This window comes from Tiliqua scincoides, chromosome 5, assembly GCF_035046505.1.
Source record: "Tiliqua scincoides isolate rTilSci1 chromosome 5, rTilSci1.hap2, whole genome shotgun sequence".
NCBI classification, from domain to species: Eukaryota; Metazoa; Chordata; class Lepidosauria; order Squamata; family Scincidae; genus Tiliqua; species Tiliqua scincoides.
The window spans coordinates 23,862,671-23,886,519 of NC_089825.1; the positions used below are offsets into that span (position 1 = coordinate 23,862,671).

Sequence of the window (23,849 nt, forward strand, 5' to 3'; positions counted from 1 at the left end):
GAGCACACTGAATGGCTTTATTTGCTGTGACGTGACTCAGCTGGCATTTGCTCTTAGGTCATCTCATTTTTCTCCTTGCGAACACATAATGTTGTCTGCTCCTTACAGTTTTGTCCTTTCAAGTAGGAAAGAAAAGAAAAAGAAACATCCAAATTGAATCTATGGAGGGAGGAAAAAAAGTCTATATGGCTTGCAGAGTGAAAAGTGGAACTTGTTGATTGGTCTCACTGCTGTTTGGCAAGAGTCACAATGTCATATATGAATGGATGGAACACAGGATGTTGTCTTGTGTTGTATTGATTCAGGGCCCAATCTTATCTGGCCCAGTGCTGGTGGTACGCCCATAAGGCCCATCTGCGGCACCTGGTGAGGAGGTGCCGCAAGTGCTGGCCCCAGCATCGGATGCTGCGGGAACAGCCAGCAGTAAGTTCAGCTACCACCCAGTGGCAAGGTGTTTCGGGGCAGGGGGAGGGAGGGGCAGAGAGTGGAACTGGGCAGGGGAAAGGGAGGATTGGGCCTGGGAGGGGGGGGGCAGAGATGGCAGCAGCCTCTGATGCTGTATCCTGTCCTCCCTCTCAGGCCAGGTAGCCTGACATGGGCCTCCTTGATTCTGAGCCCACTCAAAGGTAGGCACAGAGTCAAGGAGACCCATTGATGCTGCAGCAGCATTCCCCGGGGAAAGGGAGCAAATGTTCCCTTCCCCCAAGGAGACACCTGGTGCTGGCCTGGCACCTATAGGATCCAGTGGCAGCCTGTTCAGTACCACTGGAGTCCTGGGCACTGGACCAGATGGGATTGGGCAGTCAGTCCATTAGTCAGCAGAGAGGCGTGAGACTCAGATACGTCCCCTACAATGGGGCAATGGTGTCAGCAGAAGGAGGTGCTGTCTTTGAAACTTTTTTCAAAGGACCTTCATCAAAAAAAGTTTATCAGGCTAATATATATATGCTTTTAACAATGATATTAATTGACTTACTTCTGGGTAAGTGTGGATAGGATTGCAGCATAGGATTGTTATAAATTTTCCTGCTTGATGACATCACTTCCAGTCATGACATCACTTCTGATGGGTCCTGATAGATTCACATTCTGAAAAAGTGGGTCCCGGTATAAATGTTTGAGAACCACTACAATATGGCTACAGTTCTATGCATACTTACCAGGAGTGAGTCCCAGTGGGGACTTCTGAATAGATGCCTAGGATTGTGCTGTAAAAGCCCTCTCCATATTCCTAGTGGCTACTGCTGGAGAGAGAAATGCACAATATGCAGCCCATTCAGAAAATAATTTTACCACAAGTCCTACCACTCTGCTGCCACCGAGGGGCGCGCCAATCCTTTCTGCTGCTTGACAAGAAGAAACAGGCAAAGGAACTACCCTTGGGATGAGACAGCTCATCAATGGTGCAGTGGTGATTCTGAAGCCCTTGAGAAGTGGTCTAGCCCTAGACCACGGTTGTCAAAAATAAGGCCTGCAGGCTGGATAAGGCCTGCAGAAGGTTCTTTATCCAGCCTTCATCCAGGGCTCTCCCAGCATCATCATCAGCTGCTCTCAGCTGCTGAGCTGTGCTGAGGTGTCACTGCTCAGTGATAATTGGGCTGTCCCATATCTTGGAAATATGATCAAGATTTGCATATTTTCTTTTTTGTCATTTGCAGCTAATGAGTTCCTAAATGAGGAAAAGTGCTTATTTCTGATCATGACCCCTGATCAATGACATCATTTCCAGCCCTCCAAAGGCATCATGAATGCTATTGGCTCCACTGTATGAAACAAATTTGACACCCCTGCTCTAGACTTTAACATATGCCCCTAGGCAAATGTCTCAGTTTGCCACTTGCAGGGCCAGATGTTTCTGCTCAGTTACAGTCATTTGACAACTTTTCAGAGATAGCACCTGATGATAACCTCAACACTCCTATGGTAGGAAAGTTCTGATGCTCAGCTGTCCTTCCCCTCTCAGCCACACCTCTTGAGCTCACCTCAGAGTCATCTGCTTGTCCTTATGGACTCATTGTCACAACAATTTATGTGGTGAAATAATTCTCATTGATAAGCTAGAGCAGCAATTTTTAACCAGTGTGCCATGGTACATTGGTGTGCCACGAATGGCCCGCAGGTGTGCCACAGGAATTTGGGGTAATGTCATTTATGAATAGGGCCATGGAAGGATGTGAGCCAGCTACTTGCACTGTGGTGTGCCTTGAATTAAAAAAGAGCCCAATCCTATGCCTGTCTACTCAGAAGCAAGTCCATGAGAGTCAATGGGGCTTCTCCCAGGGAAGTGTGGATAGGATGGCAGCCTGAGAGCCCAATCCCGTGCCTGTCTACTCAGAAGCAAGTCCATGAGAGTCAATGGGGCTTCTCCCAGGGAAGTGTGGATAGGATGGCAGCCTGAGAGCCCAATCCCGTGCCTGTCTACTCGGAAGCAAGTCCATGAGAGTCAGTGGGGCTTCTCCACGGAAAGCGTGGCAGGGACGCAGCCGAGGAGAGCAGCGGCGCTCCGGTCCGCCTTCGGACTGCAGCCAGCAGGTGGAGCTCGGAGCGCGGACGCGGCCGGGTCTGGCGCAGGGAGGCAGGCAGAGCCGAGGAGGAGCCTGGCTGCCTCCGTAGCGGACCCGCCCGCCGCCCGCCCGCCCGCAGCCCCCAGCCGAGGCGCGGAGCAGGAGCGGGGCAGGAGAGAGGCGGGCAGGCGCTGCTGGGGCGCGGCGCGGGGGCCGGGCGGGCGGCCGGCCGGGGGAGGCAGCCTCTGATGCGCCCTGCCTGCTGCTCCTGCGCCTGGGCAGCGGCCGCCGCGCCCCCTCCCTGCGCCAGCGCCTCCTCCGCCGGCCGCTGCGGGCAACGATGAGCCGGGCGGCGGCGGCGGCGGCGCTCCTGCTCTGCCTGCTGGGCTGCAACGTGTGGAAGGCGGTGACCAAGACCCTGGGGGCGCCCCGCGCCGCGGCTCAAGGTCGGTGCGCTGGGGGGAGGGCGCGCTTTGTGCCGGGCAGGGGCTGGCGGGCGCTGCGGGGACGGCGAGGGCGGCGCTCGGGGTGGTCGCGGGCGCCTGCCGCAGCCCGCAGGCTTTTGTTACCGCGGGAGCCCGGCGCTTTGTGCTTCCCGGCGCGGGCTCCCTTTCGCCTCCCTGTTCGGCAGGATCGGAGCCCCGCACAGCCCCAGCCGCCGTGCCCGCGTCGGGGGATCCAGGGCGCCGCGAGCCCGGTGATGGGGCTGCTGCCCTCGCCTGCCTTTCGGGAGGACTCCGTGGCTGTGCAGCGCCTTGTTCCGCCCCCTACACACACACACACACACAGGGCTTCATGTTGGGTAGACGCACACCCACACACATGGTTTCAGGTTGGGGTAGACACATATACGGTTTCATGTTGGGGTACACACACATACACACGGTTTCATATTGGACTACACACATACAGTTTCAATTTGGGGTAGACTCACACACACGCACACACGGTTTCATGCTGGGGTAGACACATACACAGTTTGATTTTGGGGTAGACTCCCACACACGGTTTCATGTTGGGGTAGACACATATATGGTTTCATTTTGGGGTACACACACATGCTCACGGTTTCATGTTGGGGTACACACATACAGTTTCGTTTTGGGGTAGACACACACGGTTTCATGTTGGGGTAGACACACACATAGTTTCATGTTGGGGTATGCACACACACGGTTTCATGTTGGGGTATGTGCACGCGTGTGCACGCACGCACACACGGTTTCATGTCAGGGTAGACACACTCACAAACACACCCAGGGTTTCATGTCCGGGTAGTCGCACGTGTGCGCACAGGGTTTCGTGTTGGGGGTCACTGAGAAATCAAAATGGAGAAGAAATGATGCGCTGTGCCCTTTCTGAAGCTACCCATGACGTGGGGCATGCTCAGAATAAAGTTCCCTTTTCTTCAAACAAGGACTGTGTGACTGGAAAAGGAGGGAGTGGGGAGAAGAGCCATCTGGCAGACCTTTGCCCCCCATCCCCTTGCAGACTGCTCTCTGCTGCTGTCTACATTGTGCTCCCTTCTGCAGCCCCAGGTTCCTTTTCTGCCTGCTCCACCAGGTGCTGTTGTATTGTGCCTGCCACTGCGCCCTTTTTTGCCCTTGTCACTTTCACATTGCCTGTCCTCTGTTCCTTTCGGTGGTGCCTGCAGCTTGCTCATCTTTTGTGGACCTGGCTTGGTCTTTGCAATATGTGTTGTGGAAGTTACCAGAAAGTTTTGCCCATCCTGCAATCTTCTGTCATTCCTTTCATTTAGCATAAGGGACCTTTCAAGCCCTTTTTATGGTATGCTATAAAAATATTAAAGCAGTGTGATGCCTGCTCTGTGCTCATCTCCTTTTGGAATCAGGAGCCATTGCTGTCTGTGACATTCCCATCTTGCCCTATTGAGTTTTTCTTCTCCACCACAAATAACCCATATGTTAGTGGCCACTGGCTGTACCAGAGCTTTAAGAGTGTGGGTGATGTTGAAGCAAGGCAAGCAAAATCAGCAGTGGGGTCAATTTGTATTTCATTTGGTCCACAAGAAACCGCTATTCACTGGGACCTTACCTGTCATTGACAAGCATGCACCGGCGTGTTACTGTAAATGTGATGCTCCCATAGCAATACTAGAGGTGGGAGAGATTCTCAGTCACCATTTAGTCATGATTTCATATTGCGTTTCTATCTATTGTTGTGCTCATGTTCTCTTTCTCCCTAGGCCTCTTTCTTTGAAAGGCCTCTGAAAGAGATCCTTGCAATAAGCATCTGGTCTCCTGGAGCTTATAGTTTTCGTTAAAAAGCAGTGGACTGTGCTTTGGGTTGATGAATAATTAGCTACTTCAGGATATTACGTCTGCAAAGTAACTGGTAATGAAATGATCCAAAGTATTTGCTAGAGCGCATTTATTCTTGCAAAAGCTTTTCATCCTTGCAGGCTAATGCCACCCATCCTGTCATCAGGATGGGAAAGCAAGTGGGTATGCTGTAGTTACAATCTCACCCCCCATGGCTGTTGGCGTGCATGTAAAGGCAGGGGCAGTATTTTGTACCCACATAAAAGGTGAATGGCAATTGTTCTCCTACTGAGTCATTGTTTTGGAATAGACTATTCTCTATAGTCTCTAATGCATACTTTTAACACACACCCCCCCCCCCCATGGAAGTTCTATTATTTTGGCAGTATTTTGCTACAAAGGAAGGTCTGCAATGTCAGACTTCCTAGATTTGTTGATTTTTTTTCAGTTTGCAAAATGGGGGAAGAGAGAATTTGTATGATTGGAGGAAAACTGATCTGAACATTCTAACAGTTTGTTGGTATTTTATGAGATTTTTTAAAAAATGTATATGCTGTGGAGCTTGTGAATGGGTATTTATCTCCTTGTTTCACAGGGGCCACCATCAAGCATGGAGCTAGGCTTGCTTCAATCCCTTTTTATTTTGGTGGGGCCTGTATATGTAACAGTGCTGGAAGTGAGTTTTATAGTGAGTTTTTAAAATGATTTTTAAAACAATAAAATATGTATACTGGCCTAGTTAGTATAAAATTCATATTTTCATTAGGTACTCACAAACCCTTATCTGAGATACTGTGATATCAAGAATGATGCTGTCGGCACGCTATTCCCTCTCATATTGCTCCCAAAATGCAATATGGGGAAAGTACTGAGAGCTCAGTTCTGTTCATGTCTACTCAGAAGTGTGTTCCATTATAGTCAATGGGGCTTCCTCTCAGGTGAGTGTGGATAGGACTGCAGCCTTACTAAACTTACAGGGTTATTGTACATCAAGATAACAGTTGAGAAGCCCTTTTGCATGCTTTGAAAACACTAAACAAATGTAAAGTACAGGTGTGCGCCACTTAACAATGGGGATACGTTCTCCAGTCCCCGTTGTTGTGTGATTCGGTTGTTAAGTGAGCATTCAATCCAATCTAGTACCTTTGTTGTATAAACAGATGCTCCCTGCCAGAAGCTAGCTGGCTGCATAGACTACTGGAGAAAGATTGCCTCTTTCATTAAGAGCCTCTTTGCTGGGTAAACAGACACTCTGCTACAGGTTATGGGGGACCTGACTCTCTCATTAAGAGCCTCTTTGCTGTTCTTTGATCACCACCATATATACGGTCCTTTGTTTAAGCAGACGGTTGTTAAGCGGCACACACCTATATTGTTAGATCTGTGATCCTCTCATTTTTTCTTACATTTGTTTAGGATAAGGTTGTAGTGTATGGAGGTAATAATTACAGAGAAAATATGCGTGCCACAGAATTCTTCATATATTGGTAAAATTCCTATAGAATTCCTAACATGTTCACTAGATAATTTCCACATTGCATTGATGGTACCTGTGTCTTCTCAGGTTTCTTTTTTTATTGTTAAGAAAAGATAACACAAGTTACAATCCTAGACACACTTTCCTGGGTGTAAGCTCAATTGGACAGAAGGGGACTTACTTCTGAGTAGTTATGGCTAGGATTGAGCTCTTACAGTGTAAGCCTATGCATATCTACCCAACATAAGAACAGCCCCATTGGATCAAGCCATAGGCCCATCTAGTCCAGCTTCCTGTATCTCATAGCGGCCCCACCAAATGCCCCAGGGAGCACACCTGATAACAAGAGACCTGCATCCTGGTGCCCTCCCTTGCATCTGACATAGCCCATTTCTAAAATCAGGAGGTTGCACATACACATCATGGCTTGTAACCCATAATGGATTTTTACTCCAGAAACTTGTCCAATCCCCTTTTAAAGGCATCCAGGCCAGATGCCATCACCACATCCTGTAGCAAGGAGTTCCACAGACCAACCACACGCTGAGTAAAGAAATATTTTCTTTTGTCTGCCCTAATTCTCCCAACACTCAATTTTAGTGGATATCCCCTGATTCTGGTGTTATGTGAGAGTGTAAAGAGCATCTTTCTATCCACTTTATACTTCCATGCATAATTTTGTATGTCTCAATCATGCCCCCCCTCAGGCACCTCTTTTATAGGCTGAAGAGGCCCAAATGCCATAGCCTTTCCTCATAAGGAAGGTGCCCCAGCCCAGCAGTCATCTTAGTTGCCCTCTTTTGCACCTTTTCCAATTCCACTATATCCTTTTGAGATGCGGCCACCAGAACTGGACACAATACTCCAGGTGTGGTCTGGGAGGTTTAATGATGGAGTCAGCTATTATTAAAGAGCCACTGTACCAAGAACTCACTGTATCTCTCTTTGAAAGTTGACCTCTTTTCTGCTTGCAGCAATGTCACCCTTGAGTGAGCAGAGAACATTGATTTATGGTGAATGGAGTGGTCAAGTTCTGTCATCAGTAGTTGAAAATCCAGGGCTTACTGTTGTATGGTTTATCGAGATACCAAACCCCATGGATTATTTGCTTGGATTATTCATGTTCCTTCCTAACATGAACGGATTTGTAAAGTCTAAAGACTCCATGGAGATAATCATTTCATGTAAAAAAAAAAAACATGTATACACAAGTTGTGTCAATGCTAGTGTGTGCAGTCAGTTTACTGTTATAATCTAGTTCCTCTTGACTCCTCTCTATATCAAAGAAACCATCTTTTCATATGTTGGTGCTCCTAATTAGGTGAATTTCAGCAGGTGAGCACAAGCATTTGATTGCTGAGAGACTTTGGGTTCCCTTTCTTAAAAGCATATGATAATCTTGGGAAAAGGGCAGTTCTGTCTGTCTTTTGAAATAGGACGGTTCCTTGGACAGATGAGGTAAGAGATGAGAATAGTTTTGGATAGTAACCAACTTCTCAAGAATGATGAAAAGGCAGCAAAATTGGAATAGCATGGAAAATGGAATGATAAGTGAAATGGCAAAATAATAATGTTTGGGAACATGAGGTTAAGAAGGTGTTGAAGAATGAACAGGTCAAGATCCTGTGGGACTTTGAAATTCAAACAGATCAATATCTCAAACATACTACACACTATATAACAATAATAGAAAATCCAAATGTCAGGTTAGTTGATATTGCAATTCCTGGAGATGCCATATTCAATGAAAAAGAATAAGAAAAAATGACAAAAATACCAAAACCTGGCCATTGAAATCATATAATTACAGCCAAAACTTAACAAAGTTGCCCCCATTGTCATCGGGGCACTTGGAACAATCTCAAAAAGTTTTGTGAATTACTTTAACCCATTTTTGCCTGGCCCACAGGTCCGTGTTGCATATATGCAACGCTGGGCAGAAATGGCTTGAACCAGGGGTGCTCAATAGGTGGATCGCGATCTACCGGTAGATCGCGAGGCAAAATGAGTAGATCGCGGAGCCCTGTCTCTCCAAACTGTTAATATGTCAGCTATTTAGCTAAACTGACACATATTTAGCTAAACTGACACTGAAACTGGCACTTTAGCTGCTCTTCAGGCATGCAGCAACAAAACTGACGAAACTGACTAGACTCCAGCAGGGGCTCCATACATTAAAGGGGGTGTCTGTCAGACGCTTCCTTCCCCCCTGGTAGATCTCCGGGCCTTGCTGGGTTTCAAAGTAGCTCTCGAGCCAAAAAAGTGTGAGCACCCCTGGCTTGAACAACTGCAGCTTACTAAAATAACACCATCAGATCTGCAAAAAACAGCGCTTTTAGGACATCGTTCATACTGTGCCGATACCTAGTTGATATTAGGTCTCAGGCTGGGACGTATATCAATTGCTCCACATCAGTTAACAACTGTGTTTCATGTGGTTTGGAATAATAATAAAAATAATAGCCCTCAGTTAAGACATAAGAAAAGCTGGATCAGGCCAAGGGCCCATCTAGTCTAGATTCCTGTATCTCTCTGTGATCCTCCAGATGTTTCTGGGAGCACACAAGACAACAAGATACCTGTCTCCTGTTGCCACTCCCATGGCATTTAGAGATAGGCTACTTAAGGTGCAGAAGAAATCCAAGGCATTTGAATGGATTCTCTTTCCTTGCAACCCAGGTGCTTGAGTACAGCTTAAATGGGATGTTGGTCCAAAGAGGCAGTAACATCAATGACTTCTTTGGTTTGTAAGGGTAACTAGGGAAGACACCCATGCTTTGATTTCAAGCACAAGCCTCTTGGGGTTCTTACAGTCCCAACTTTAAATGCTGTGACTGGAAATTGCCTCCGTAAGACCTCTTAAGGCCAAGATCCCAAGAATGTGCTTTTAGGACTCGTCTAGTAAAACCAGTTAACCTGGGGACTGTACCACGTCAGACTCCAGGGGAGGCTGTCATGACTGAATGTTCCTTCATGCACATAGAGTTAACTGTCTTAGGCCATGTAGGTGAAGTTTCTTTCAGTGGAGACGTTCAGTTGCGTAAACCCCTGTCTGAAATGGTATAGCCAGACGTGGTTCAAATGATGCAGTTACTTTGCGGTGAGTTGATAATTCATGTGATGTGTTTGATAGTTTAGCTGTGCTATGGGGAGGCAGCTTTGGTAGCACTGCAGTCAGGAAGGCACCACGAGTTATCTCTGAATTGTTTTTTTTTTCTTTTTAATGTTTTGGTGGTGGCATTTTATTTTCGATGCATTCATATTGTTTATGACACAGGCTTTTACCCCCCCCCCCCCAGGGAGAACTGAACCTAATTCTATGAGCACCAGTGGCCTTTGGGCTTGTTTTACTCCAAGAGCATCCCCCCATTCCAATATCAAGTGCCAAACAGTACTTGAAACCGTGGGGATTTTCAAAAGCAGTTTGCGATATGGCGTCTGTCTATGTGTGTGTCAGCCATCCAAAGTCAAAAAGTGCAAGTCCCTGTGGGCCTAAGCAGCTCTTTGGATTCTGGCCCATGTAAATTGTGTGTGTGTTTTCATATATAAGGAGGCTCTGCTTCCTTTTTGAAAATGTTGTTTATTAGCCGTGACATTATTTTTAAAGTAATTTCCTCTCTTTAGGTTCTTTTTCCCTAGAGAGGCTGTTAATCTGAGTTCATAGATGAAGGATGTCCGTTTTGACTAAAGATCTTTTGCTAGCAGGATCATTTATTTTTACTGTATTTTATTCTAAAAGATGTTTTTGCTGCTTCCCTGCCCAAGTGTAATGAGAATAATAAACTTAGGGCCCAATCCTAACCAACTATCCAGCACTGATGCAGCCCCAAGGTAAAGGAACAAGCATTCCCTTGACTTAAGAAGACTTCTGTGACTGCCCTCCCACCCCAGGATGCAGTACACACCACATTGGCATGGCTGCATCAGTGCTGGAAAGTTGGACAGGATCCTTAGAGCCCAATCTGATCCTGGGCTGGCCCATAGTGTGTTGCTATGCTGGCACAGCCTCTGCTCCAAACTGTGGGCCAACCAGGGACCAGGCTGTGGCAGAGAGGAAATTTTAAAAAAAAAGTTTTTACTTACCTACTCCAGAGCCTTGCATCTGGCATTCTGACATAACCCATTTCTAAAATCAGGAGGTTGTGCATACACATCATGGTTTGTGCCCCATAATGGATTTTTCCTCCAGAAACTTGTCCAATCCCCTTTTAAAGGTGTCTAGGCTAGATGCCAGCACCAAATCCTGTGGCAAGGAGTTCCACAGACCGACCACATGCTGAGTAAAGAAATATTTTCTTTTATCTGTCCTAACCCGCCCAACACTCAATTTTAGTGGATGTCCCCTGGTTCTGGTATTATGTGAGAGTGTAAAGAGCATCTCCCTATCCACTCTGTCCATCCCCTGCATAATTTTGTATGTCTCAATCATGTCCCCCCTCAGACATCTCTTTTCTAGGCTGAAGAGGCCCAAACGCCTTAGCCTTTCCTCGTAAGGAAGGTGCCCCAGCCCCGTAATCATCTTAGTTGCTCTCTTTTGCATACCTCCATACTAACAGTTTGTTAGTACTATCCTAATATTTTGCTGTTCTTAGAGTCCTGTTGAGTTGTATGAGTGTGGTGAATGGGCTGTACATGACAGTATGTGCAACCAGAGGCATATATCAGAAGGATAAAACCAAATATTGTTGACACTGTATTACCAATACTGTACTAAAATTCTGTGCAAGTTCTTATAACAAGAATCAGTTTGGAGCTTTCCAAGATTTTTAGTGGTGTTGGCTTGTGTGCAGAACTAATGCAAATTTTTTGAATTGGACCAAACCTGTTCAATTTGTATAGGGACATTTTCCTTTACATTGTGATTCCTCTTAATAATAGTCCCTACCATAATAGGGGACCAGTCTGAAATTACAGTTGATCTAAACTGATTTGCCCTGAGCACACTTGATGCTAATCTCGGGAAATTTCACATTGCAGTCCTGGAGCCATTGCTACATGTTTTCAGCAGGCACAGTTGATATGTCACTTATTCTAATAGTAGTATACTGTGACTCCATTTATACTAATCAAGCTATTTTATGATTTGGCCTCTGTGCTTTGTGCAGCCCACTTCCTGATGGGAATGAACAGCCAAAGTACATTATCCACAGTGTTGGTTCCTGTGATTTTTCTGGGGATAGTTCAAGCTTTAGATGTATAAAGGCCTATCATGCAGTCATGCCAATAGAGGGCTGCACTGCATGCTACGAGGAGGGCAACTATAAGGCAAACTGGAGGTAAATTGAGAAACTTTTGTATTTTTAGGCCTTCTGGCTGTCTATGGGTCTCCTAGGACCCACACCAACTATGGAGTGGAGTAAGTCTGAGAAGAGCCAAGGGATGTTCCAGGGCGGGATTATAGGCATAAGATATGGCATGCATGACTGCTTCTGAATCCTCACTTCCCTTCTTCAATCCATGCCCCTGGATCTTCCCCGAGATGCCCTAATTCTCCCCTACCCTGCCCATGGTGGTGCACCCCCACCGCCAACTTACTGGTTGTCCATTGGAGGAGCGCTCAGGGAGATGCTGGAAGTGCCAGATGTGGGAAGTCCATTCTCTGGACAGCGCATGTTTGGCACATGTGCAGAGCTATCGGTCATTTCTACAGCGACAGTGGCATGACACTTCCACCATCACAGGGCCTTTTGCATCGCAAAATCTTCTGACACAGAAGGCCCATAGGACTGAGCTGTTTGGCTCCCAATGAACGACCACTGTTTGACTCCCTTGAAACCACTACTTCATCTGTGTCTTGCCCCAATTTCTTTAGATTAATATAGTGGTGCCCCTTTAAGCATTACATCAGAGTGGTAAAATTAGGCCAGAACACGCAGAGAAGTGTTCTCAGTGGCTTGCCTCCAACTCTTGATGGGATTTGGTGGCATGCTGTGAAAATCTGTCAATCTCATGATATACCCCTGCCAACTAAGGATATAATGCTTCATGCATCGGATGAAGTAGCCTGTGGACCATGAAGGTTTATGCAACAATACAGTCCTTAGCCTTTAAGGAGCCAGAAGATTCTGATGCGTTTGCTTCAGCAGATGAGCACAGCTATCAACTTTCTCTGCAAGTTTGCCAAAACCTATGCATCTTCCAAAAGTGCATTACAAAAACTTGGCTGGGCAAATGCATATGGCTGGTGATAATTAAAGATTAAGGGTCCAATCCTATCCAACTTTCCAGCACCACAATGCAGCCCCAAGGTAAGGGCACAAATGTTCCCATACCTTGAGGAGGCCTCTGTGACTATCTCCCCACCACAGGATGCAGTGCATGTCCCACTGGCATAGTTGCACAGGCACTGGAAAATTGGATAGGATTGGGCCCTAACTTGGTTGTATAATTTAAGTAGGAGTCGGTTGTAAATATATTCTCATTTTGGCAAGTATTTCTTTAGCATCCCAGAGTCTTTGGGTAAAGGATTGTTACTTGTTGACAAACCTGATTGTATTTGTCTTTATCCAATGAATTCAGAGGGATATGTATGGGGTTATTCCATTCTATCTGCCCCACAATGCTATGAGAAAAGTTAGGCTGGCCTGCTAAATGCCACCCAATAAGTCTCATTAGTGGGCATCTGAACTTAAATCTTACCAGTCTTAACTCATTCTGTCCATTACACAACACCAAACTGTATCAACTATTGTAATATTTGTATGAATAGTTCTCAGAGTGGAGCTTCAGATTGTGTGAGCAGTTACCCTTGTTAGTTTAGTTGCTAGATTTTTTTTCGTATCAAGTAAATGGTTAATGGCTACATGGCCATAATTCGGCTGCAACTCATTAGACAGGGAGGGGGTGATGGTCTGACACATCTTACAGTGTTTACTTGGAAGTCTGGTGTGCTCGGTAGGGTATTCTGCCAGGTATATGTGCATAGGATTGTACATACGTTGTCTTGCATAATTCTGTTTGAGTGGCCTGAGATTTGTACTCAATAGTATAGCAGATGTGCTATAAGGTATATAAGGTCTTCATAGTAGCTCTTGTAAAATCTTGAAATTTGTCTTCTGTGGGCATCAACTGGTTGGCCTTCAGCAATGACAAAGTTCAGAATAACAATAACAATGACAAAGTTCAGAAGGTGAAGGGAAGGCTTTTAACCTTTTTGCATTTCAAATAGTGTTAACAATGGAAGTCTCTTTGTCTCAATGGGCTGTTTATTATGATTAAAGCCTATATCTACACATATCTGTGACTGTGAATCTATTGTAAATTTTTAGCAAGAGCATTCATTTCCTTCCTCTACAAAGAACTTCAAAGTGAGAGTCCAGCATGAAAGTTGCTGAGCTAGAATGTGTTGGTAGGTTTGATTGTATTTGTGGAGGACTTAATTGGAACTAAGGTTTTCTCTAATATTGTAGGTGTGAAATACACTAGAAAAATTTAGCTGTTGTCACTTGCTGCTGTTGTGAATGCCTGCTGGACTCGAGTACATCTGAGCTTTGCATAGAAATCTCTTGCATTTCATGGGCTTTTGGCTCCCCTGTTTACATTTCCCCCCTCTACTCTGCTTTGCCAACTAGGGGTACATTTTATGCATCTGATGAAGTGGAATCTTGTCCACAAAGCATTTATGACCCAATAAATCTGTCGGTCTTGGAAGTGCCACAAAACTCCCTTTTGTGTTGCCTTCATTAAAATGAAAGATGAATAAGGTGAGAGTCTGTTTGTAGTCTCTTAGGTTTTTCAGGAACCAAACCGGCGCCATTAGTATTGAATAAGCTGGCCAACAGGAATTGACTTATTCGAGCGGGGCTCTTCTTATGTTCTCATGACTTGCCCCTGTGGATGCCCTTGCTCTAGCTCAGGGGTGTCCAAAGTTTTTGGCAGGAGGGCCACATCATCTCTCTTGACACTGCGTTGGGGGCCAGGGAAAGAAAGAATTAATTTACATTTAAAATTTGAATAAATTTACATAAGTTTACACAAATGAATATATTAAAGATGAACTTATATGAGTGAATGAAGGTCTTGCAATAGCTCAAGGCCTATAAAAGGACTTGCACAAAGCAAGGCTGGCCTTTCCTTTGCTTCCACTACTGCATCTCAGACATGAAACAGCAAGCAGTGGAAGAAGCCCTCATCCCACAGCTCATGCAAAGAGGTCAAACAGTTGCCTTTATGCTGAGAACAGTTGTGTCGGGCCAGTGCGGGCTGCAACAAATCTCTGGAGGGCCAGAGGCTCATTGGAGACTGGGGGCTCCTTGAGGGCCACATTGAGAGGCCTCGAGGGCCACATGTGGCCCCAGGGCCGGGGTTTGGGCACCTTTCTCTTTCATGCATGTGATGCTCTGCACTGTGCCCAGTGTAAGGAACAAGATGCTTGTACTTGCAGATTCAGTGGTTCTTGGTATTGGGCAAACTGAAGGGTATGCACTATATTTTTCCCCTCCCGCCTCACTAGCACGTTGGACCAGTCTCCAAAGGAGGTAGTTCACTCTCTGCCTTCAGACCCCTCCTTTTGATATTTCTGGCTCTCAGCAGCATTGTACAGAGCTCTGGTCTTCCTGTTTTGTAGTCCATGATGTAAGTCCTATGCATATTGGGTCACTGGTTGTGTACCCCAAGGCAGCGATTTTTCAACCTTTTTCATCTCATGACACACTGAGAAAGCTCTAAAAATGTCAAGGCACACCATCAGTTTTTTGACAGTTAACAAGACACACCACACTGCCCGTAGAGAGCTCATATCCCCCAACGGCCCCACTAATATTTGACCCTCCTCCAAACTCCTATGGCACATCTGTGGACTATTCGTGGCACACCAGTGTGCCACAGCACATTGCCTGAAAAGCACTGCCCTTGAGAGTTGCCTTAAGTTTGCACAAAGACTTCTTACAGTGTGTCTGTACAGTCAAGATTAGAGAATTGGGTGGCAGACTCTATAACTACATGGAAAAATTGTGCATAAACGTCCCCCAGTGCCTCGATTTGAGTTGAGACAGCAGTTCATTGTGGCACTGCTGGACCTGAGGCCAATGCTGAAATGTAGTCAAATATCAAGAAAAGTTGCCCTTACTCACTTACACTATACAAACGGGACAATGGGTTGGCGCAAACTGTGGGCTTGCTTGACAGCTGTTGTGTCTTCCACTTTGCCAAATGTTTCAAACAGGTGACACGCTGACCTGGCCAAAAATATGTCTTGATTTGAAAATCTTGTGCCATATTGATGATTGATGGTGGCGTCAATTCCAGAGTTGGATTAATAGCTGAGTCCCTTGGGGGCTTTGAGGCAGTGCTGGGGGGGGGGGCCAGGTTGTTTGAAGCAGTGGCCATTGTTGCATTTCTTATAGGCCAAACATTTGGGCCTTCTGAGTCCCAACTGTGGATGGAATAGAACCAGGTGCAGGTGGTTCAGGGCAGAGCTGAAACAAATATTTCTAGTTCCTAGGACCAGTCTCTATATTCAGAAACCGGCATCCAATTTGCCATATTTTTAGCCCTGAGAAGATGTGACCTTTCTCTTCGTAAACATCATAATTTTCCAATTGCAAAGAGGTGGCAATCTTCTCAAGTCCTGAGATGGTTGCAGCAACAAAAGCAACACTGTGTTAAGCTATACACATCAATTTCTTGCTCCCCCTGCCCCTCGAAATTTGCATCATAGCCTGCTTTGGCTTGCAGCTATAATAGAGAGAGATACAAGAGATGTGCTTTTTTCCATTCTGTCTGTGCTGTCACGCTAAGCTAATGTGGATTCTCTCAGAGACAGCCATTGCTGTTGACTTGACACTGTGTAAATACTATTGTTAGGGCTCAAGGATAAAAAGGCGACTTTAAAGATGCTTACTTTAGACTGAGCGTGACTTTAAGAAGGAGTTTCCCAGGGTCTGAATTCCAGGCTTGCTTACCGCTCCGAGCCATTCGTTAAGCCCTAATTGGAACAGACTTCAGAATATTAAGCTATTAGAAAACATAAAAAATGTAGTTGCTGGGAGGGAAGAGGATTTGCAGAAGCATTAAAGGACACTTCAGGAAGCTCTGAGCTTTTGATTCCCCCCCTTTTTTCATCTACGTAAGGATTAATAGCTGAAAGAAGAAATCTTTCAGTATGTCTGAACAGTAAGAGTGGAGCTGTGCGGCAACTTAAGTGTATTTAAATCTGATTCACATCCATGAGATTTGTGCATAGAATTGCAACCTGAGTGCTACACTTGGGTTGTCATTTATATAGCACATACCAAAACTAACCACATGAACAAGAGTTTGGAGAAACTGTTGGCATCATTATATATTATTTCTGTCTAGTGCACCCAACCTTCACGTGTAAGCTGTTGTCATTTATACAGTAGCAACAGCCTATGCAGCACCTTTCAGAGTTCCATAGGCATAAACAGACAGGTTCCCCAAGCCCCAAGGAGCTTTTGGATTAATATAGGTAGTGGGAAAAACGGTGGGAGGAAAGGAATGACCTGGGTAGGGAACCATGTGGATTATTTTTTAAAAAAAGATTTAACTAAACATTAAAAAAAGTTTAATTTCAGTAAGATTTTTCCACAAAAACATTAAGTTTTAGTTACTAGAAGCTTCTGTTTTACAAATAGCGTGAAACGTAATGAAAACATAATCTCTTAAAATTATATTGACCTTTTTATGAAGTTACAAAAGGCTGTTTTTCATAACAAAGGAAGAACTGTGGGGGGAAAGCATCTTTGTCAGTTTTTGCACAGTGTAGTAGTTCCTATATCATGCTTGATTCTGGGGGCAAGGACTAGCAAACCCCTCCAGGTGCTCTCCGTGGCTTCATCTGGGACCTTTTACTCCTATTTTTTGTGCCTTAGAATTACCTGATTTCAGCAACTGACTCAGAGTCAGTCTTCCCATTATAAGCATTTATGATTGCCACTGACCAATCTGCCATTGTGTGCGCTCTTTTTATTTTGGAACCATATAAATAATACATTGGAAGCTTTAATTTAAACTGGGCTTGGTTCTTGGTTTAAATCGATTCACCCTGATAAGGAGGGGTGAACAGGGCAAAAATATGAGCTCAATTTCAACTGGGTATGAGGGTTAAAGGGATGATCCAAAGGCCAAGTGAAAAAGTGAGTTTCAGGCAAGACTTGAAGGAAGAGAGAAATGTTCACAGCCTGCTGGCCTGTTTCCCCAAAGGTAGCCACCTAATAATAGCAAGAGCTTTACTCCAGTGCTTTTAATAGAAACCTGACACACACTGATTAAGTAAGTGCTTTTTCTTCTCCTTATCTCCAAGCCAGGAAAAGTTGCTGAATTTCTGTTTGTCAGGCTAGTTTTAAAGGAAGCAGAACCATCAGTGAAAGAGAGACTCTCTCTCTCTCTCTCTCTCTCTCTCTCTCTCACACACACACACACACACACACACACACAATCACTAGAGGTGGATGGGAGGAAAGTTTTATTTGTTCGTGGATTTAGGTGTTTTCCAAAGTTAGAAGTGTAGAAAGTGGAGTTATGTGTTTTAATTCAAAATTTATATTATAATTATAAATTCTATTTGCTTTAAAAGTGCACTGTGTAGGTCAGGGGTGCTCAATAAGTCGATCCCGATCTACCAGTCGATCGCCAGGCAAAATGAGTCGATCGCAGGCTTCTCTCCCGTCCACACATTCCTGGAAGTGAGCCCCGCCCTGGGAGTGAAGCATCCTTGGGAGTGAGCCCCGCCCTGGGAGTGAGCTCCTGTCCACGCATCCCTGGGAGTGAGCCCTGTTGACTCTACTGGGGTGACTCGTGAGTAGACCTGGAGAGAAGCCGCTGGCAGGCTTCTCTTCTGTCCACGCAACCCTGGGAGTGAGCCCCGTTGACTCTCCTGGGGATGACTTACCTTTCCCCTGTTTTTGCACTGGTATGTATGGAGATCTGCCCCCCCCCACTTCCATCTGTTGGTTCTGTGTGCAAGGGGTTTTGCACTTGTCTTGCTGTGATGTCTATATAGAGATATTCCCTCCCCCACACCTTTCCCTTGTTTTTGCACTGGTCTGTATAGAGATCTGCTCCCCCCTCCACTTGTATTGGAATCAAGGAAGATCTGGTGAGGAGGTAGGTGTGGTGTCAGCAGTGGCCCCTTTAAGGGGAAGGCCTGGGCATCCAGCAGAGTGTGCTGCACAGCTGCAGCCACTTGAAGGCAATAGGGCCCTCAGGGATATAAGAGCACCTGTGGCAGGAAGGGCTCCACTTATTTATGTGAGTCAGCCTTTTCCTACATGAAGATCTTTAAGTCCAAGTACCATTCCACCATGACTGATGAACATTTGGAAGTGTGCTTGAAGCTGGCTGTCAGCAGCTACTGTCCGGACTATGCATCCTTGGCTGCTTCACTTCAGTGCAAGTCATCAAAGTAAACTCAAGTAATTACAAAAAATGTTTATAGTTAATTATGTTGTGTTGTGCAATATTGGCTCATGCGGTTATGCAAGGTACACCAACATACATTGTACACATAAATGTTATATGTTATGATGGCGCGAACATTGTAAAAAAACTCTGGTAGATCTCCGGGCTTTGCTGGGTTTCAGAGTAGCTCTCGAGCCAAAAAAGTGTGAGCACCCCTGGTGTAGGTGATATAGGTGGTATAGTGTCAGCAGATGCCACCACAGTCATTACCCGTGCACCCCCGTTAAATAATAAATAAAAACCAAATAAATTATATTTTTTCACATATTTTGAAGTTTTTGTTGTTGTTCTGTTTTGTTGAAGTTCATAAAGCAGTATTATGTGTTTTTATTTCGTTCTCACCGTTTTCTCCCACCTGTATCCATCACATAAAATTATAATAATACGTCACTAACTTTTAATGTACGAACTCTACCGCGTGCTCTGCCCAGCCTAATGGTGTGGTTGGCTCTGCCATAGTCCACAGTAACAAGTTCCAGATTCCATTGTCTCAGCCATCCTTTTCACATGGGCATGGACTGACAGGAGATTCTCTCTTCTTGCCTTGGTTTAGCTGCTCTCAAGCTTTCTCAGCAACATGCCAGATCTGAAGTGTGTCCTTTTTCAAGGCTAACTCTTTCCACTGAGCATCCCTGCTCATTCTGCCTTGCTTGTGATGCCATCAATCACTTATGGGTGTTGGGCAGCCCTAGGACTTAGTTGGTGCCTCTACACATCAACCTGCTTGCAGGGCTTTTCCATAATTGTTGTAATCAGTACTCTGGGCAAATTTATTATCTTGATCCTTTTTCCTGTAGAGTGTCTGCAGGCTCTGTCCTTGGCTCTCCTTTCTGCATATTTTTCCCCTCTGGGATACGTAATTGCTGCGTTCAGGTTTTTTTTTTGTCTCATTTCCTGAACATTTTTGGCCAACTGCACATATTCGTCTAACTGTCGGTTTTCCAAGTGCCAGTTTGGTCTCTGTCAGTTCTGTAGTCTCTTGTTGCCAAGGCTGAAATTGGCTTTTATTCTGTCCTTCTATTCTGCTCATGAAGAGTGTTCCTGTGGTGCCATCTTCCCATCTGAATGCTTTTTTTAAGCAAAAGAACATCTGCTATTGGACTGTGCTTGTACAGGAGTTCCTATAGCCCAATGGAGAGGGTGTTGGGCTGTAGAGCACAAAGTCAGAGGTTTGAATCCTGCCTTAGCCATCAGTGTATAAAACACAGGACTGTGCTTGCAACACTGACCCTTGTCTTATTGTCCTGGACTGGGGTTTCTCAAACTGTGAGTCAGGACCCACTTGGGTCACAGTCCTGTGTTGGGCCCTTCCACCCACCCTTGTGCCTGGTTGGCTCCAAGTTGGAGCCCACTGGATGCAATTGGAAGCCACAACAGACCTCCATGGTACTCAGAAGACTTCTGCAGGCCTCCAGAAGCAGCCAGAAAGTCAATTCTGGTTTACTCCCATGTTCGTAAGAGTGACTTCTGAGGCCTCTGGAAGCCTGGCGATGGAGAAGGAGGTGTGTTGCAGTGCCCTCTGCCACAGAACATGTGGGTTGCAGTGGGGGCAATTTTGAGAACCCCTGTCCTGGACAATTAATTTTACAGGCTAGTTCCATGCATGTATTACTTGGGAGTCAGTCTCACTGACTCTGGTGTACTTCAGTGGTGTACTGTGCATAGGATTGCAGCAAAACAGTGCAATCTATAGTGCATAGTATTTATTCGGATGGAAGTTTCACTGAGCTAAATAAGGCTTGCTCCCTAGTCAGGGTGCTTCAAAGGCAGATCCAAGGGCAGGCCATGGGTGCGTGGTGTCCCTCCCCCCCAAACTGTCTGCCAACAGGGAATGGTGCCTGCTGGGCTGGGGAGCAAAATCAGTTGACCTGGGCTCTAGAGTTGGTAGTGATCATGGCCCCCTCCCCAACTCAAACACAGCATCTGCCCCCGGGGTGCATAGGGCTGCATTGTTGGTGTTTTAGATAGGCGCCCTTGCATGATAAGAAGTCAAAAAAGTGGCTTTTAAGAAAGAGTTTTGCTAGCTTCTCTAGATGCCTCATGAAGCCATGCTTTTGTAACTGCTTCCAAATAAATGGGCATAGGATTGTAGCCGCTGTTTCTTGGCCTCTGAGCTACGCTAGGATTTTCTGTATCACTGAGTAAAGACTGACTTCAGCAGGGAAAAGATGTGGGAAGATCTGGTGTGAAAACCTGTGTGAACTGAGAGAAAGCAGAGAAAACACAAGGTAGAAAAAAAAGTCAGGGGTGTCACAACGATTAGAGTGAAGTAGTAAGCGGCCCTTTCTCTGTCTGCTCAGAGTTTTCCTTAAAGAAGCAGCAATAGTGGGTAGTACTTACAAATATGTTCAGTCATTACAGATTTATTGTACTGCATTTTATACCTCTCTCCAGGGAGCTCAGTTTGGCGCACATGATTCTTCTCCTCCACTTTTCAGCCCTATAGTCTTGTGAGGTAGCTTAGTGTGGGAAACCAGAACTAAACCAGTCATGGACATGTGGGGAATTGAACTTGGGCCTCCCTGACCTGCTAACCACTACACCGTGCTGCCCAAAGCAGACTGGAAGACTTTCTCTCAAGCCAGAGTCACAGTTAATTCTTAGTTTTTCTACTTGTGTGTATAGAGTTTTTTCTATATCTTTGAAGCTAGTTTTTTTCTAAACCAGCCATTTTCAACCACTGTGCACACTGGTGTACTGTGGATGGTCTGCAGGTGTGCCACAGAAATTTGGGTCATTTATTTGTAAGGCCACTGGAGGATGTGATCTCCCCACCGGCAGCGTGGTGCGGCTTGACAATTTTAGCGCCTTGACACGAAAAACACATGCATCTTGGCATCCTTTAAGCAGGCTGCTGCTTGTGTTGGGTTCATGGCAAAGCTTCCATGTAAGTCTAGGTTGTATTCACAGGAACTTGCTAACGGTGTTCTTTAAATGACCAACTCAAGTTCATTTTCCAAGTGGCTTGTCCCTTTAGGTGGCATGAGCGTCTTCTCAGGTGACAGGTATATAATTCACCCAAAGGTAGCCCACTGAAACCTTATGATGCTTCTAGTCACATCTGCCGCATCTGTTTAATGCTTATGTCAACGTACTTTGAAGCAATGGAGCAGCACAGGGTCCCGCCACAGTGCAAGGCTCATTACATTGATCTGAAATCCTGCAAGGGGTTGTGTTCGAAGTCATTTCATTTCAGAGCTTTTGTTGAGAATGGGTGTGTTGCATTCAGCTAAATCTAGATTAAAATATAACAATGCACTTGACTTTCATACACTTGATTTTCATCACTTTGCTCTTTCAGCCATTTTCAAATTATAACCACATTTTTCTAAACATTCAAATTTCTTCAATTTGGTTTCCGCTTAAATGGTTAAATTTAATCCAGCCTTTCAGGGTGTTCATCAGCATTCTTACATTCATTTTTGTTTCTGCTTATTTAGGTTTCACACACATTTGCACATAAATTCTTAAGGTTTGGCATCTCCATTTTTGACTCAGCCATGCTTTGTTCCCTAACCAGACAAGAGTGTAAGGTTTTGCTGTAAAGTGTTTGACACGTTATTAAGGGCGTAATCCTAACATGATGTTAGGCTGGTGCAAGTCTCCTGCGCCAGTCCAGGAGTGTTGTGAAAGTGCCGTTGTGAAAGTGCCATAAAGCACTTTTGTGCCACTCGGAGTCAGACCCTGGGGAAGGTGAGTTTGCATTGGCTGAGCTTGGCCAGCACAGGGGTCTCGGGAGGGCGGGAAGGAGGTGGGGAGGAAGCAGGAGGGAGGTGTTCTGGGTGGGGGAGGGAGGGTGGTAGGAGTTCCCAGGGGCAGGTGGGTGGGGAGCAGTAGGCAGGGCCAGGATCCAGCGGTTATGCCAGATCCTGATCCTGTTCTTGGGCAGCCTGGGCTAGTCTTAGCCTGCTTGATTTGCACTGCCTGCAAAGATGGTGCAGATCCAAGTTGCCCCATTGGGGCTGTAGTGGCTCTCCCCGGGGTAAGGGGAAGCAATTCCTTTTGCCCCAGACTAAGCGCCCAAATCTTGAGCTGGATACAGCACAGCCTGCCTGTTCCAGTGCAAGTTAGGTTTGCGCTGCAGGTGTAGGTAAGTGGAGTCTTTTAATAAAGGAGGAGGAAGAATTTCACATGTTCTTAATAATTACAGTGATGGATATGCAGGTGAAAGGCATTTTTGTTGTTCCATTTTCTGTAAGGAATAGATCTGGGACTTAACCTGAAGGGGGCACTTAATCATTGCAGGAACAAGCAAATCAAGAATTGTTCAGAAATAGCGGGAAGTGAGAGTGGGCCACCACTGTAGAAAAACACAAAAGGGTAACATGCAGGAGATCCAAGCATTAACAGGAGGCTGCAATCCTATCCATACTTACTTGAGAGTCCACTGAATACAGTGAGACTGATTTCTGAGCAAACATGCAAAGGCTTGCTCTGTGGGATGTTAATACATGTAGCTGAGAAAAAGAGACATCAGAAAATTGGCATGTGATGACAATGGTCTGGCAGGGAATCACTCCTAGAAGGGGGATGTAGAGTCATAACCAATCTCAGGAATTAACTCAGTTTATTTTTTTTAAAGTACATTTACATGCCTGTTCTCCAAAATTGTTTCAGGTGACTTACAATAAAAATACACACAAATGCCAAGTCAGCAGTTAATAGCAGTAAGAGGGGAAGCAACAGCAAGACTGAAAATGACATAGCAGCTGATTAAAAGCAAAGTGAAATTCCAAATCTGAGAACAGCAGCCATAAAATCATGCACTGAAATGCTTGGGCAACTATGAGCCACTTTTACTTAGCCATTAAAAGAGATAAGGGTGTTAAGAGATAAAAGAGATAAGATAAGCAGTGTGTGTGTGGGGGGGCGCAATGAGAGGCCACCATAGAAAAGGTTCTATTCCCTGGACACTAAGGGTCTGACACAGTGGTGTTGCTAGGGGGTTGTGGGCTGCACTATGTGACGCGCGCAGGTCGTGACACCATTACTGGCCAAAATTCTGACAGTCTTTTTACTATCATGCTAGATATCATTTGATGCGTCATTTCATACAGAAATGAAACAAGCTGAGTTGAAATATCTCTATCAAAAGTTATAGCCAAAAAACTATCGGGGGCAGGACAATGGTACATCACTACACCCACCGCTCAGAGTGTTGACCCG

The 23,849-nt window shown here is 45.4% G+C and overlaps 1 protein-coding gene across 1 annotated transcript in view; it reads left to right on the plus strand.

Annotated features, from left to right (window-relative positions):
• Window positions 1–2,738: 2,738 nt before the first annotated feature.
• Window positions 2,739–23,849, plus strand: part of FAM171A1 (family with sequence similarity 171 member A1) — a 98,249-nt gene continuing 77,138 nt past the window's right edge. The window contains exon 1 of the mRNA XM_066628504.1: window positions 2,739–2,950. Within this exon, the coding sequence (XP_066484601.1) occupies window positions 2,845–2,950 (106 nt within the window). The 5' untranslated portion in view covers window positions 2,739–2,844. The remainder of the gene's footprint in view (window positions 2,951–23,849) is intronic.